This window comes from Rhinoderma darwinii, chromosome 3 (genome assembly GCF_050947455.1).
Source record: "Rhinoderma darwinii isolate aRhiDar2 chromosome 3, aRhiDar2.hap1, whole genome shotgun sequence".
In the NCBI taxonomy this organism is placed as follows: domain Eukaryota; kingdom Metazoa; phylum Chordata; class Amphibia; order Anura; family Rhinodermatidae; genus Rhinoderma; species Rhinoderma darwinii.
The window spans coordinates 345,248,132-345,264,719 of NC_134689.1; the positions used below are offsets into that span (position 1 = coordinate 345,248,132).

The following is a 16,588-nucleotide window of genomic DNA, read 5'->3' on the forward strand; positions in this document are numbered from 1 at the left end:
TATTGTCCTTTTATCCCTTCTCTTCTCTTCGTTCATCAAAAGCAAAACCTGTATAATACACATATCATTCCTTATAGCATAGCTTGGTTGATTGGTGATATACTTACACCCCTGTTAATTGCCATTATGCAATAATAAGCTGAAAGAAGGAATAACATCTTGCATCTCATGAACATTTTTTCTGGATATGTAGTTTTGGTTATCGCTGAATCTAAACTATATAAAAAAAAATAATCACTTATACTCTATCTAGAGGGCTTGTCATGAGATCCAACTAGAGCCATTCGAGGCTCCCACTCCAATCATTCTGTATCACTGACCTGAAACAAAGAACACTTTTCTCATTTCAGACTGTTCTGTTTGTTTCCATTAACACATGCCCATCATTCTCCTTACCTTGGTTCCCCTTGATTGACTGACAGATAGATTTCCCATGAGTTGTCTTCTGCAATCGCCTCATGCGGGATCAACAGGCTCACCCCTGGAAAATAAGGAGACAGAGCTTAGAGATAAAATCAGGGAGAGAATGCCTGACTAGAACAGACATCAATACACTTCATCTCCCTACATAGTAAATGACAGGACACACGATACATACACAAAGCAAAAACACCCTTTCTCGAAAATACAATATAATTTATAAATCCATAATTCATATTTAAAAAGTTACATTAATTTGCATAATACATTATTATATAAGTTAATTTAGAGAAAATTAATTTCCATAAACAGTAATCCCAAATAGCCCTTGGTTATCCTAAATTCCATGTGGCAAGCTATTGACTGTTTACAGCAGCCTATTGGAAATATATAACCCCAGCACTCACAGAGGTACGCAAAAGATCCAGATGCAAACAAATTTAAGTTTTATTGCAACAAAAGATGGTAAAGTTGAGGTGGAAAGCGACTTGGTAAAGACGTTTCGGCCGAACCTCGGCCTTTGTCACGGTCGCTGTAAGACGATATCACTGGTATGGGTTGTCCGCCGGACACAGGGAATATCCGGCGGACAACCCATACCAGTGATATCGTCTTACAGCGACCGTGACAAAGGCCGAGGTTCGGCCGAAACATCTTTACCAAGTCGCTTTCCACCTCAACTTTACCATCTTTTGTTGCAATAAAACTTAAATTTGTTTGCATCTGGATCTTTTGCGTACCTCTGTGTGTGCTGGGGTTATATATTTCCAATATTGTGGGATTCTCGTCCCTACCTTACTAGCACCACGCCAATTGATTGAGGAGTGCATCCCAATATCTATTTTTGATTACAGCAGCCTATTGGCGTCCTTCACACAAGCGTATCAGTAAACATTCGTAAAACGGACGTATTATGGATGATTTTGCATCAGTTTGTCATGAGTATTTCATTAGTATTCCACTGAGTCAGTGAATGACATAAGACGGTCCCTTTGAAAAACCGATCCAATATGGATGAAATACTGATGACATCCTGATGCAATATGAATCACATACGGATCGTATACAGATGGATCTGTATTTTAATCACACTCCATAGACTTCAATAGGGTATTTCTCATTCACAAAATGAATGAAAGTAGTGCATGCCGTGTTCTTAAAATATGTGTGTATTTTCTACGCCCATGTAAATAGACTAAGGGCGGGTTCACACATGGCGGAATTGCACTTAAATTCCGCTGCGGACACTCCGCAGCGTTAATCCGCAGCGGAGCCGTTTCTACATTGACTTTCACTTTAATTTAGCAGTGTTCGTTTACACGATGCGTACAATTCCGCTGCGGAGCATAGGCTGCGGAGCGGAATTTGGTGTCCGCAGCATGCTCTGTCTGTTGCGGAGCAGTGGCGGACTCATGGCGGAATTTCTCCATTGACTTCAATGGAGATTCAAAGTTCCGCAATGAAGTCCGCAGCTGTCATGCACATGTCATGTGTGCTGCGGATGCGTCTTGCTTTTTTTACTTGACATTTCTTCATTCTGGCTGGACCTATGTATTTCTAGGTCTACAGCCAGACTGAAAGTCAATGGGGCTCCCGTAATGACGGGAGCGTTGCTAGGAGACGTCTGTAAATAGTCACTGTCCAGGGTGCTGAAAGAGTTACGCGATCGGCAGTAACTGTTTCTGCACCCGGGACAGTGACTACCGATCCCAATATACATGTATCTGTAAAAAAAAATGAAGTTCGTACTTACCGAGAACTCCCTGTTTCTGTCTCCAGTCCGGCCTCCCAGGATGACGTTTCAGTGTAAGTGACGGCTGCAGCCAATCACAGGCCAAGCACAGGCTGCAGCGGTCACATGGACTGGCGCGTCATCCAGGGAGGTCGGGCTGGATGCCGAAGGAGGGACGCGTCATCAAGACAACGGCCGGTAAGTATGAATTTCTTTTACTTTCACTAGGGAAAGTGCTGTCCCTTCTCTCTATCCTGCACTGATAGGGAGAAGGGAAGCACTTTTCCCGCAGTCCGCAGCAGCTAGTCCGCATCAATTTTCTGCACATTTTGTGCAGATCCGTAGCCGTAATCCGCAACCCGGATTAGGTGCGGCATTGATGCGGACAGTTGCGGAGGAATTCCGCCATGTGTGGTCATGCCCTTACAGAGTAACATTAGCTCCGTATTAGGCCTTTTTCACACGCCAGTATTCTGGTCAGTATTTTGCATCAGTATTTGGAAGCCAAAACCAGGAGTAGAACCTACAGTCCGCAGAGAAAAAGTATAATGGAAAGATTTGTACCTCTTCTGTGTTTTGGACCCACTACTGGTTTTGGCTTACAAATGCTGATGCAAAATACTGACCAAAATACTGCCGTGTGAAAGAGGCCTATGGCTGCAAATTGGATGCAGATCGCCAAATTGTATTATATCATGTTAAGCTTGCTGGCAGGAAAACGGCAGGAACTGTAAATTGCACTTCTTTCCATTGTCTATTTTCGGACTGATTTTGTCCAACCATGCCCACTTGTTGATTCATGTAATCATCTAATATGTTTTGTAAAGTTCCCACAAAGCAAAGAGATTTGTAGGCAAGGTGTAAAACCAGTTAAGACCTAGTTCACACAGAGTTTTTTGGCGCTGTTTCTGATGCGGAAACCATGCCAAAAAATGTATGAATTTGCGTCCAATTGATTTCAATGGGAAGTGAAGGCGTTTTTTCTCCCGCAAGCGTGGGAATAAAAAACGGCATGCTTTTTCGTCAGACGTTTCCGTCTTTGACCACCCATTGACATAAATGGGAGGCATAGAAAGTGTTTTCTGCTGAGTTTTTTGCCCGCGACGCTCAGTGGTCGTGGACGAGAAACGCAAAAAATCTGCCCATTCATTTAGTTAGCGCATAGGGATCCTGCTAGATCAGTATGTGCTGTCTTAGGACTTATTCAGACGAACGTGATAAACGTCCGTGCAAAGCACACGGACTTATGTTAGTCAATGGGGCCGTTCAGACAGTCTGTGTGTAAAACTCACGACATGTCCTATATTTGTCCGTTTTTCGCGCATCACACACCCATTGAAGTCAATGGGTGCGTGAAAATCACGCGCAGCACACGGAAGCGCTTCCGTATGACACGCGTGATTCACGCAACAGCAGTACAAACTATGAATGAAAACAGAAAAGCACCACATGTTTTTCTGTTTACAAACATACAAATAGAGTGTCATAATGATGGTGGCTGCGCGAAAATCACGCAGACTCGCATCATACACTGCTGACTCACGGAGCTGTTATGTAACTTTTGCGCGCGCAAAATGTGAATCCAGCCTTATACTTACATATTAACGTTACTGAAGTGTTTAGACAGTGAATAGACATTCCTTCCAGCCAGGACGGGATGTCTATTCACAATCCCTGCACTTCGTTAACGTTTGTTTGATACTTACAGCAGAGCAAGAGTAATCTCTCTGTAACCTGTCATTTACAGCGTGATCTCACGAGATTACGCTTGCTCTGCTGTAAGTACCAAACAAACGTTAACGAAGTGTCGGGATTGTGAATAGACATCCCGTCCTATCTGGAAGGAATGTCTATTCACTGTCTAAACACTTCAGTAACGTTAATATGTCAGTATAAGATGGCACATAGTGAACAACGCAGTGTCACTATGCGCTGACTAAATGAATGGAGAGAAGTGTATGACGCTGATTGGTCATTAATTGGTCAGCATCATAAACTTCTCTCCACAACGCCCACTTGGCCATGTAGTAAAAACATGCCCACTTGGGCATTAAGAAATTAATTAGCATAAAACTAAAATTGCTCCTAACGTGGTAAAAATAGATTGTTTTTCTAAATAAAAAGCTGCTGCCCCCTACATTATAGCGCCAATCTCATTATGTAGGAGATAGGGCACTTATAATGTGGTGACAGAGCCTCTTTAAGGACACTGTAGACGCAGCCCCTGCAATTATTATAAGGTCAGTGAAGAGGGGTCCCCTACTATGGTAGCCACATCCCTTTTTGCTATGAGTAATATTACCCTTTACTGGACTCCCCCACTTCACAGACATCACCACTTTAAAGTGAAGGTTAACCTTTTAGTAGCTGCTAATATATAATATATTGTTAGATGGTGACTGGGAAGAATTTCCCCAGAACGCTTTCTTATGTCTCAAGTTTTCAAGGAATACTGAGTTTAGAGCTAAAGGAAAGTTGTGTGCTTTCTTTGTCCAGCTTTTCTAAGAGCTGGAAAGGGACCTGAAGCCTGGGTTAGGGAAGAGCTGGATGTGTTCCTAAATTTGCCTTTATTCTCAGGGTATGGTCCCACGTAGCGACATCCGCATGCGGTCTAAACCCTGCTTAGTTGCAAATTTTGCGGTTTCGGGTCGCATGGGGAGGCTGCTGCTTGGGTCCATACCCTCACAGATTAGAGGTAAGGCTCTGATTAGGCAAGTGAGAAAAGTTACCTCTTTTAATAGGAAATCTGTTTTGCAAGCTGTCTGTCAGACTAGAGCAGACAAGTGATGGAAAGCCCCATGTAAAGGGTCTACAGTGTTTATATCTGTCGCAGGGTTTGGTAGAAAAGCACGTCTGCAGTTCAGGGGTTTCTGTGAGAGTTAGTGCTCAGATGAGCCGGTATTTATTTGGCGTTACTACTTTTGTATTGCTGCAAGAAAGTTATACTCTGTTCTGATAAATAACTGCAAAATTAAGACAGGGCCACTTTGACAAGCCATATACACATTAACACTAAACTTTCTCTCATAGAAAGTCTAGGAAAGGATGGGGATTTTGTGCAAACAAGCATTTGGCCCTAAATATAAAAAAAAAGGTGTGTGTGAAATGGGGTTTAAACAGTCACCAGGATCTACTATTTCAGGAGCAGGGCCGCCATCAGGGGGGTATTAGGGGTAGTACTGTAGGGGGCCCGGCCAAACTTAATTGAAAGGGGGGCCCGGCAACTGCCGCGACTTGCTTTTGGTAGAAAAAAACAAGCCCCTGCAATGGGGCCTGTTCTTTTCACCAAAACAATGTCGTGAGCTGCTGCGGGCCCCCGAGCTGCGGGCCCCCCTCTCATCACCGCCGCCGCGCTGCGAAACACCACCGCTTGCGCGTGTACGAGCGCGCACGACCGCAAGCGCGCACGATCGCAAGCGCGCGCCCACGTGCGAACGACCAGCGTTGCGCCGAGAGGGAGCAACACAAGTACATCGACGGGGAAGGACAGCCACACAGGGACAGCGGCGCACGGTTACTTACCTGCTGGCCCGCCTCCGACTCCGCCTCCTCCTTGTCCTCCTCCTTGTCCTCCTTGTCCTCCTCCGCCTCCTCGTCCTCCTTGTCCTCCTCCGCCTCCTCGTCCGACTCCGCCTCCGACTCCGCCTCCTCGTCCTCCTCCTCGTCCGCCTCCTCGTCCGACTCCGCCTCCTTCTCCAGAGCGTAGCTGCGTAAGGAGAGGGGGAGGAGTCTAGTTCTTGCGCGGCGGCAGTTCTACGATCCCCGCCATTTTCTGGAGCCTGGAGGTGAAGGACGACGTCTGGACCGAAGACATCGCCTGAAGAGGACTGGAGTGGGAGCAGCTCTTCTGACATGGTGAGTAAAGTGTGTCAAAGTGCTGTTTAAGTATGGCCCTGTTCACACAGAGTATTTTGCAGGCCGAAAAAATCTGCCTCAATATTCCTTAAAGAATTTTGAGGCAGATTTTGAGGCAGATTTTGACCTGCCCACACTATCTTGCTGCGTTTTTTGCTGCGTTTGTTGCCTGCGGCGATTGATGACAGCAGGCAAAAAACGCAGGGAAAAATGCATTTTCTGCCTCCCATTTATTTTGATGGGAGGTCAGAGGCGGAACCGCGGCAAGAAAGGACGTGCTGCTTTTTCTTTTTTCTGCGACTTACTCTCATTGATTTCAGATTAAATCAATGGGAGGCAGTTTTGGAAGTTGTTTGGTGCTGATTCTGACGCAGTGTCCGAGTCAATATCAAGGCCCAAAAACTGTGTGAACTGGGCCTTATTGTTAGGGCTTATTCAGACGAACGTGTAATACGTCCGTGCAAAGTGCGTGATTTTCACGCGCCTCGCACGGACCTGTTACTCTATGGGGCCGTGCAGACTGTCAGTGATTTTCACGCGCCTCGCACGGACCTATGTTACTCTATGGGGCCGTTCAGACTGTCAGTGATTTTCACGCAGCGTATGTCCGTGTGTCCGCTGCGTAAAACTCACGACATGTCCTATATTTGTGCATTGTTCGCGCATCACGCACCCATTGAAGTCAATGGGTGCGTGAAAATCCCGCCCAGCACTTCCGCAGCAGTATAAACTATGAATGAAAACAGAAAAGCACCACGTGCTACAAACAGAGTGTCATAATGATGGCGGCTGCGCGAAAATCACGCAGCCGCGCATCATACGCTGCTGACAGACGGAGCTGTTATGGACCTTTTGCATGCGCAGAACGCCACGTTTTTGCGCACGCAAAAAGCACACGCTCGTGTAAATCCGGCCTTAGAGTAGGAACACACTAGGCATGAACACTGCGGATTTTATGCAACACGTTTTATTGTGGATAATCCGCAGCGTATTACAGTCGCAGCCGAGTGGATGAGATTAGAACAAATCTCATTCACACGCTGCAAAAATAATGGACCTGCAGTGTGGCTTTTGGCTTTTTAAGCCGCAACATGTCAATGTATTCTGTGGAATCGCTGCTCATCTGTTGTGGTTCTGCCGCAAAAATCACAAATGAGAAAAAAAAGGTACTTTTTTACATTTATAAAAAAGTTTAGACTTGCCCCGGCCGTAGTCCAAGTGACGCGATCCTCTATTATTAGCGCAGCCCGGAATAGAGGATCGCGTCACCTAAACTACGGCCGGGGCAAGTCTAAACTTTTTTATAAATGTAAAAAAGTACCTTTTTTTTCTCATTTGTGATTTTTGCGGCAGAACCGCAACAGATGAGCAGCGATTCCACAGAATACATTGACATGTTGCGGCTTAAAAAGCCAAAAGCCACACTGCAGGTCCATTATTTTTGCAGCGTGTGAATGAGATTTGTTCTAATCTCATCCACTCGGCTGCGACTGTAATACGCTGCGGATTATCCACAATAAAATGTGTTGCATAAAATCCGCAGCGTTCATGCCTAGTGTGTTCCTACTCTAAGGCCGGATTTACACAAGCGTGTGCTTTTTGCGTGCGCATGCAAAAGGTCCATAACAGCTCCGTGTGTCAGCAGCGTATGATGCGTGGCTGCGTGATTTTCGCGCAGCCGCCATCATTATGACACTCTGTTTGTATGTTTGTAGCACGTGGTGCTTTTCTGTTTTCATTCATAGTTTATACGGCTGCGGAAGTGCTGGGCGTGATTTTCACGCACCCATTGACGTCAATGGGTGCGTGATGCGCGAACAATGCACAAATATAGGACATGTCGTGAGTTTTACGCAGCGGACACACGCTGCGTGAAAATCACTGACAGTCTGCACGACCCCATAGAGTAACACAGGTCCGTGCGAGGCGCGTGAAAATCACGCACGTTGCACGGATGTATTACACGTTCGTCTGAATAAGCCCTAACAATAAGGCCCAGTTCACAGAGTTTTTGTGCCTTGATATTGACTCGGACACTGCGTCAGAATCAGCACCAAACAACTTCCAAAACCGCCTCCCATTGATTTAATCTGAAATCAATGGGAGCCAGTCGCGGAAAAAAGAAAAAGCAGCACATCCTTTCTTGCCGCGGTTCTGCCTCTGACCTCCCATCGAAATCAATGGGAGGCAGAAAATGCATTTTTCGCTGCGTTTTTTGTCTGCTGTCATCAATCGCCGCGGGCAAAAAACGCGGCAAGATAGTGTGGGCAGGTCAAAATCTGCCTCAAAATTTGGTGCGCAGTTCCAGGCGGGTGCGCATGCGCGGGAGTTTGCGGGTGCGCGCGATCGGTCGCACGGGCGGCAGTGTTTGACGACCCCCATGCTACCCAGGGCCATCATCAGGGGGGGGGTATTATGGGTACTGATGTGAGAGGCCCGGCCAAACCTAATTGAAAGGGGGGCCCCGCAGCTCACGACATTCTTTTGGTGAAAAAAACAAGCCCCATTGCAGGGGCCTGTTTTTTTTCTACCAAAGGCAAGTCGCGGCAGTTGCCGGGCCCCCCTTTCAATTAGGTTTGGCCGGGCCTCTCACATCAGTACCCATAATACCCCCCCTGATGGCGGCCCTGGGTACCATAATATAGTGCTGGACGGAATACCATTAACAGGCGGTACCACGGTAGGGGGGCCCAGAAAATTTAGCTGTAGGGGGCCCTGAAATTCCTGATGGCGGCCCTGTTAAGGAGCGGGGTACGAGGTGATGTAAACCAGCACTAGTATCACAGTGATAGTACTAGGATAGGTTTCGATACTGTATATTGCTTTTAATGCCACATTTCCAACAATCTCTAAACTTATTGCATTACACATTACCCAAGCACATAGTCTATCATAGCAGTAGACAGCTGTAATATAATAAGCTGGACATTTCTGCCTGAGACTAGGAAATAGTGTACGGCCAGAATGTACTGGGTACAATCAACATTGCTGAAAGCTCTTAAAACATCATTAAATCTCCATTTCGAGAAATTAATACACATTCCATTCACTAATGTGAGTTCTTTTACAGTCGGCATTTGTTCAATAAACACCATCCAATGTTATTCCATTTGTAACTGCGTAATAGCAATATTATGATAACTCACGACTAATTGTGGCATCATTTAAAGCGCTGTTATAAATGAAGTCGGATAATCAATAGAGACTCTCGGTGCAGAGAACCCATGTGTGAGTACTAGAACAGTAACTTTATTGTGCTTTTACAACAAGTAAATTTGTTTGATTGATTTATAGAACATTTGTGTAAGTTAATGTCAAGCACAATTAATGTTAATGATGAGCAGTAATGTGTATGATTTCCCTCTAGCGTTCTATGGGAGGTGTTAATGGGTGGCACAAGTCATCTCTCACTTCTTCATCTACATCAATCATTTTTTTATTGATTGAAAGCTCTTGTGAGCAGAGAGCCGTGCAATTTTCTCAAGTGATATTATGTTTAATGTCAATAGACTGTATACACAATCCAGGAAATATATGCACGCTAAGAGTCGACTATAATCATGGAAATGACAATTTTAGAATTACATCTATAAATGATGGGTGCTTTCTCATATAATATAATGGGGCATATTTATCAACGCAATCGCACCAGCATGTTGGTTAGACTGAATGCTGTGTCTACTTAACCCCAAATTTTTTTTTTTTTCAACACTTGAAAAGTGTTTTGCGGGCGTGGTTTTAAAGTTACAAGCAGTGTCAATCAGTCACTAGAAAATACCATGCTCAAAAAAGTGGTGATGAGCTACGTCATAGGACAGATAAACCAGTTGCAGTTCACAAGCAGTGTGGCATACAACGTACACGGCATAGAAAATTAATACTGGTGCATCGATCAATGGTACAACAGTATTAGTAAATAGGCCCCAATGTGTTATCAGAGGGCATCATTATTATATTATTGGAGCTCATGCTCAATCAAGTGAATGTAGCTGAGCTGCAATACCAGACATAGTCCATGGACATGAGTGGCGCTGTTTCTGGGGAAAAAGTAGCAGATTTTTTTCAATTCTGGACATCTCCTTTAATTAATCTAAAACATCTGTTAAATGATGTTCACAGGTAGCTGGGAGTAGCACTACCGAGAATGTCCACCTTTTCCCCAAAAGAATCATATGATAATTTAGTTTGCTGTTCCAGCTCCAAGACAGCAAGGAAATCCGAAAGTGGAGAAAAGAGCAGGATTTTTATATGTATATGGTCTCTATGTGGCTATTACTGCTTTCCAAGAACATCATAAATCTCAATCGTCTTTATTTTTACATTGTCAATATGAAACTAGGCATGAGTGTGGTAGGTGAGTAATAACCATAACCCAAATCTCTCAAGACTCAGTTGTCAGTTTTACTTAAACATTGTTTCTAGACAAGATTACCTCTTTAATACGGCATGTATCTGAACAGGCCACAATTTTTTTTCTTTCAGATTCTCATGAACTCAGTAATACGGAAATCGGAGACACACAAAGGTAAAGTATTAGATAATGGTCGTCATATTACAGATCTGTTCCACTCAAATCCGAAATACAGCTGTGTGCATGAGGTCCTAGGGCATGGCAAGACGTGGTGTATTTCTGCCGACACTGACCGCATCAATTCCGCACATAATCTACGTTGCAGATTCTGTTGCGGCTTTGCCTAAAATGTGCAGTAAATTGATGCGGATTAGTCATTTCGTATTCAGGTGAAGAGTACTTCCTTCAGTCTTTTAAAACATTTCATCTCAGTCTGGCTATAGACCTAGAAATACATAGGTCCAGTCAGAATTAAGAAATATCCTTTTCTTAAAACCAATCCGCAACGCAACATACATAACATCTGTGGATTTAATTGCGGAATTTTGAATCTCCATTGACGTCAATGGAGAAATTCCGCAATGAGTCGGCAACAAGTCTGCTACACGTCCGCAACAGCCAGTGTATGCTGCGGACACCAAATTCCGCACCGCAGCCTATGGAGTTTTCCGCCACGTGTGCACGAACCTAACTAAAAAGGTGTGGAAACCAATGGAGAAAATGTCTGCTGCGGATTTCCGCAGCGGACTGGCCGCAGCGGAATTCCAGAGCAATTCCGCCACGTCTGGCCATGCCCCTAGAGTCACAATGAAAGATCTGATGTAGATGTACAATGATTGTGTGGTCTAGTAAAGTTTAGTTTTTTTTTAGAATACCAAACAGTGAATTAATGTGAATATCTATACCAACTTTACCACGTATGTTACCTAAACCAACTAATCAGCTAATTAAACTTACTCTTCGGTGTAACCCTTTTCCCTGACTTTCTTTTCAAAGATAATCCATCTGTGATGCCTACGAGCCCACTAAACACCAGCTGGGGGGTGCACATAGGAGAGACCGTGGCTATTGAACACCAGCTAAGGGGCATTGCACGTGAAAGAGAGAGCGGCTACTAAACACAAGCTTGGGGGCACTGCACACAGGAGAGAGAGTGGCTACTGAATACCAGCTTGGGGGCGCTGCACACAAGAGAGATAGCTGCTACTGAACCTTAGCTTGGGGGTGCACATAGAGAGACCATGACTACTGAACACTGGATTTGGGGGTGCACATAGGAGAGACTACGGCTACTGAACACCAGATTGGGGGGGTGCTCATATGCGAGAGAGCTGCTAACTTTTTCTTGTACAGCGTGGCTACTGAACTCTTTTCCTGCATCGTTGATCACCAGGAGAATCAGTGCTGCATTGTGTGCTTGCCAAATGTTCAGCAGTGACAAACACAATGAATCACCACCAAGCGCAAAATGAAGCTCTGCTGTCTCTCCCAATGTTCAGCGCCGCCAAGAACACAACAACGCTGGACATCGGGAGAGGGAAGTGTGCCATCAAATCATTCCCCACTTGCCGGCTGTGGCACTGGTGCCACAGGTTGCTGACTCCTGATGTATACTATCAGATAAATAAGTTGTACAGTATAGTATTTAAGTACACAAAGTTAAAACAAACAGGTAGAAGCAATAACAGTATTCTGACAAGGGCCAGAATCTCCTGGCTTCATCACAATTAATTCAATTTGGTTTCAGCTGAGCTCAAAGTAAATGCAGCCTTGTACTGGGCAGTGGCCCAGAGTTCACATAGCGTGTCTATAGGCCTTCTCCTACATGTGCCCTGTTATCTAAAAAAAACATCTATTTACTCATTGCCTTCAACCCTGAGAAGAATCTGAAATCAGCCTGGAAATGATCAAATTCAGTTTAGCAGTCAGCCAAGTGTATATCCAAATACCATGAAGACTTTGGTTACTGATAGTACGCTGCCATAGACCCTAGGAGAAGATGCCACTTTTCCTCTCCTGTGTCATTCGACAAGCTAGCCTTGATCAACCCGAACACCTGTTACCCGAGACTGCGTTTTATTCAATCTGGCAGCTGAACAAGTCATCGTGTTTTCCATTCAATAACGGCACCAGAAAGAAAAGTAAAAACAAACTCAGATTCTGCAGCCTTTTTTTCCTCCGCTTTTACAATCATGAGCCTGGGAATTGCACTTATGTTTTTGTTCTGCTTGTAGGTCATAAAACATTTATTTTCAATTTTAGCTGTGAATCCATTGAATGGACCAAAGCTTTGCAAGCCACAAAGAAGAATGCAGAATATAACATTGTCTCAACACGATCTAATATAGTCTTGAAGAACAGGCAAAAATTCCAGTGGACAATTCAACAGCTATTATTTTGTAGTGTAAACCTCTAGATGTTGACCTTTATAAAAACATTGCTATGGTATATGTTTGGTATAGTAAAGACAGTGAAGCTCATGCTCCATTTGTTTACTACTGTTCTTCAGGCTCCAAATTCACAGTAGAATTTATTCCAAGCGGTAAACTTTCTTAAGATAACTGCAAGAACTGTAAACTTTCAAATTGACAATTATTTGGGGACAAAAAGTAGCACGCAACCCAACTCATTGGAACTCATTTTATAGCAACAAAAATTCCTCAAGAACCCTTTATTGCTTCCAATTTAGCCCTGATGTACACCACCAAATTGAATTAAACAAATGGAAAGGGAAGGGAAAGAAATGGGAAAAAGAAGGGCAAGAAGCAAGAAGATCAACTGATCTATTATATTGAATTATTAAAATTTTGTATTAAAATTGCCGGCTTAGAAAGGTATAATATACCCAAAAGGGATGGAGCAAATAGTCCCTCATTAAAGTACACCCCATATAATAGATAAATCCATTCAACCTATATATGATAAGATGGTTGGATGGGGATGAAGGGAAAACAATGCATGCATCAGTATCAGATAGCTAGAGTGGAGTGCACAGAGGGGCAAATGATATGATAATGTCTATGTCCCCAGGGCACACCACTATATTATCCTCTGGTACTAATTAATGCCCGTGGAATGAGTCTGTATAAGAGTAATGTAGCCAGTTACACACTTGAATGTAGTAAAGTGTGTCACACTTTATCTATTATATGGGGTGTACTTTAATGAGGGACCGTTCGCTCCATCCCTTTTGGGTATATTATACCTTTCTAAGCCGGCAATTTTAATACTGAATTTTAATAATTCAATATAATCAGTTGATCTTCTTGCCCTGCTTTTACCCATTTCTTTCCCTTCCCTTTCCATTTGTTTAACTCATTTTATACCCTGGTGCATTATGTACTCTGGAGCCCCTGGGTCTTAAGAAATCTGTACTAAAGTCGGTTCTATTCCCGTTCCTTATTGGCAGCATCAATGTTTACTACCGTAGGCCTCCCTAACCAAGGCAAAGGCGGTTGAGGAACTTATGGTTATGAGGTTGGCTTCTCCTACAAAGGATGACCGTTAACATGGGATGGAATATAATTTTGAATTTGCTATGGGGCCTGTCGTCTATGTGTGTCCCTCAGTATATATATATATGCGCATATATATATATATATATTTAGCAACCTTTCACAAGGAAATATTCTTCAGTTCTACAGTAAAGCTTTGCCTCTTATGTTGCTTGAGCTCTGTGCTTTGCTAAACATATACGAATGGCAAAGATTTCTCTTCATTCTTTGATTGTTTAATGATAGATCACACAAAACAGCAAACAGCCATTCATTCCTACTGCCTTTTTAGGAAGGTATTTCATGATACATGTAGTTTTTATTGTGCCCATCATTATGACAAAGGAGAACTGCTCGCAGCATTAACATAGTGATTTGAAGCCCATCTTTCAATCGCAAGGCAAGAAGTGAAGCGTGGAGTCTGGCTTCTCTTATAGATCTGTATTCCTCAGTTACAATATCAGGTCGTCCGCTGACTGACAAGGCAGTTCATCCAGTTCTGCAATATGAACTCTGCTTATTATATTTTTTTAAATATGGGTCATCAATGAAAAAAAAATATTCTATCACCCTGTGGACCGGCATTTCCTTAGCTTCTCATTTGCATATCAATGATATTTATTTTTTTTTACAAACAAACTATATGTTGGTGGGTCTTGGGGTAAATATTTTTGAAAATAGTTAGTAAATTAAAAAATTCATAGGTACTTTAACGGTATCCGATTTTGAGCAATGTCCCCGATCATCCAGCTAATTGGCTGTCATGAAGTTAGCAGCCTTACAAGAGTACTGAGTAAATTCTTAAGACAGGGTCAAGAAACCTCAAGTTTATTGCAACATTTACTACAACACACTGTGTCTTGGTCTTATCTTGCTAACTTGCTTTTCCGGGCATCATAAACACTGTGTGTAGGCATTTTATTTCTAGATCATTAGATTTCCCTTACCCTAGTTGGCGAAACCACAGGTTATGTGTGTGTGTGTATGTATATATATATATATATATATATATATATATATATATATATATATATATAGAAGAAGAAAATTTGCAGCACTCCAACATGAAAAAAGTGGTGGTTTATTCAATCCAAAACAACAGCAACGTTTCAATCCTACAATAGGATCTTTATCAAGCCTTTATCAGGCTTGATAAAGATCCTATTGTAGGATTGAAACGTTGCTGTTGTTTTGGATTGAATAAACCACCACTTTTTTCATGTTGGAGTGCTGCAAATTTTCTTCTTCTATATATGATTATACGTCCGAGGATCGGGACGTTTTGCCTGGCACCTGGTCGATTATTCTTATGTGAGTGCTGCTGCCTTCTTGTTTGCTATATATATATATATATATATATATATATATATATATATATAGTCACCTTCGTATACTGACAAGATTACCGCACACCATGATGTGAGTTGTCCTTTCTTCCCAGACAAGAAATGAGCAAGGTTCTTTACTTCACCTCCTATTATTTCAGAATAAACAATAAACATCTCTTACGTTTACCCTCCTTATTTTTATGGATCCGTCAACGGATAAGTCCTGGGTTCTCCCCACAGGAACTGTCATGTGATGACCACAGAGGGGAGTAAACCTCTCCACACATGCGGTACGATATTTCCTAGGATCCAGATTAGTTCCTTGGCAGCTGACGGTTTACAACCACTGGATAGAAACGAGTACTGTCATTTTCTGTAAATGTTGTATTTGTGTCTCCTGCTCGTGCTCCCCCCCCCCCGATCCCCGCCTTCTCCGCATCCAACAATCCTAAAATGACACTTTCTTAGAACCCTAGGGGGACTAAATTGTCTAACTATTGTGTTTTATAAATGTCTGTCCCTCTGTTCTTATACTTTGAGTGGCTGTCGTTCTCCTCCAAATAAAACAAGATCTCTCTGCAGCTTGAAGACCCTCACATTGTTTTGTTATCTTCGCTCCTTTTTACTTTCTATTTTTTGTCTTTTATTCTTTTTTCTCCATTTTTTTTTTTGACACCTGCACAAAATCAAGTCTGCGATCTGTCTCTCTGTGGGGTTCTCATTGTGAATGTGAAAGCGAACACAGAACACAATGTTGCTGTGATACACAGTTGACAAAGTACAATGTGCTTTTCAATGTTCAATATTCTTGTCAAGAATTATGTTTTTGGCCATATATCTACTAAGCTGTTCTACTAAGGAAAATAGAAGTTGTGAGTTAAGCTGACTATAGACATAATGCTTTTTAGACATATAACAATGATTGTTAATGATAAACTGTATGACTATTATTTAATTGATTGTGACTGATGGAAAAAAAATTCCCTGATCATTTACGGGAGATTTTTGGAAACAATGGAAACAATTCTGAATTGAGAAGTGATTTATTTTGTAAAATGTATTGTATTCTTGTCCAAGGCCTCATTCAGACAGGCATACTTTGGTCAGTATCTTGTATTAGTATTTCTAAGCCAAAACCAGTAAAATGGAAAGATTTGCACCTCTTCCATTTTTGGACCCATTCCTGGATCTGGCTCATAAATGCTGATGCAAAATACTGACCATAATACACAAATGCGAATGAGGCTTTAAATGTGTTTTACATACTGTATTTTTCGGACTATAAGACACAGTTTTTAGCAAGAAGAAATCTTGCTAAAAAGTCTCTGCCTCTTATAGTCGGCAGTCAAGGGCCCGGCAGCCCGCTTCTTACTTAACCCCTTCCCGACCCATGATGTCCCGCCACATC

The 16,588-nt window shown here is 42.8% G+C and overlaps 1 protein-coding gene across 2 annotated transcripts in view; it reads right to left on the bottom strand.

Moving 5' to 3' along the window:
* UNC5D (unc-5 netrin receptor D) overlaps positions 1–16,588 on the bottom strand; it is a 601,240-nt gene that overhangs the window by 85,262 nt on the left and 499,390 nt on the right. For both annotated transcript variants that reach the window (XM_075858460.1, XM_075858459.1), the window contains exon 10: positions 397–481. In XM_075858460.1, coding sequence (XP_075714575.1) covers positions 397–481 — 85 coding nt within the window. The remainder of the gene's footprint in view (positions 1–396; positions 482–16,588) is intronic.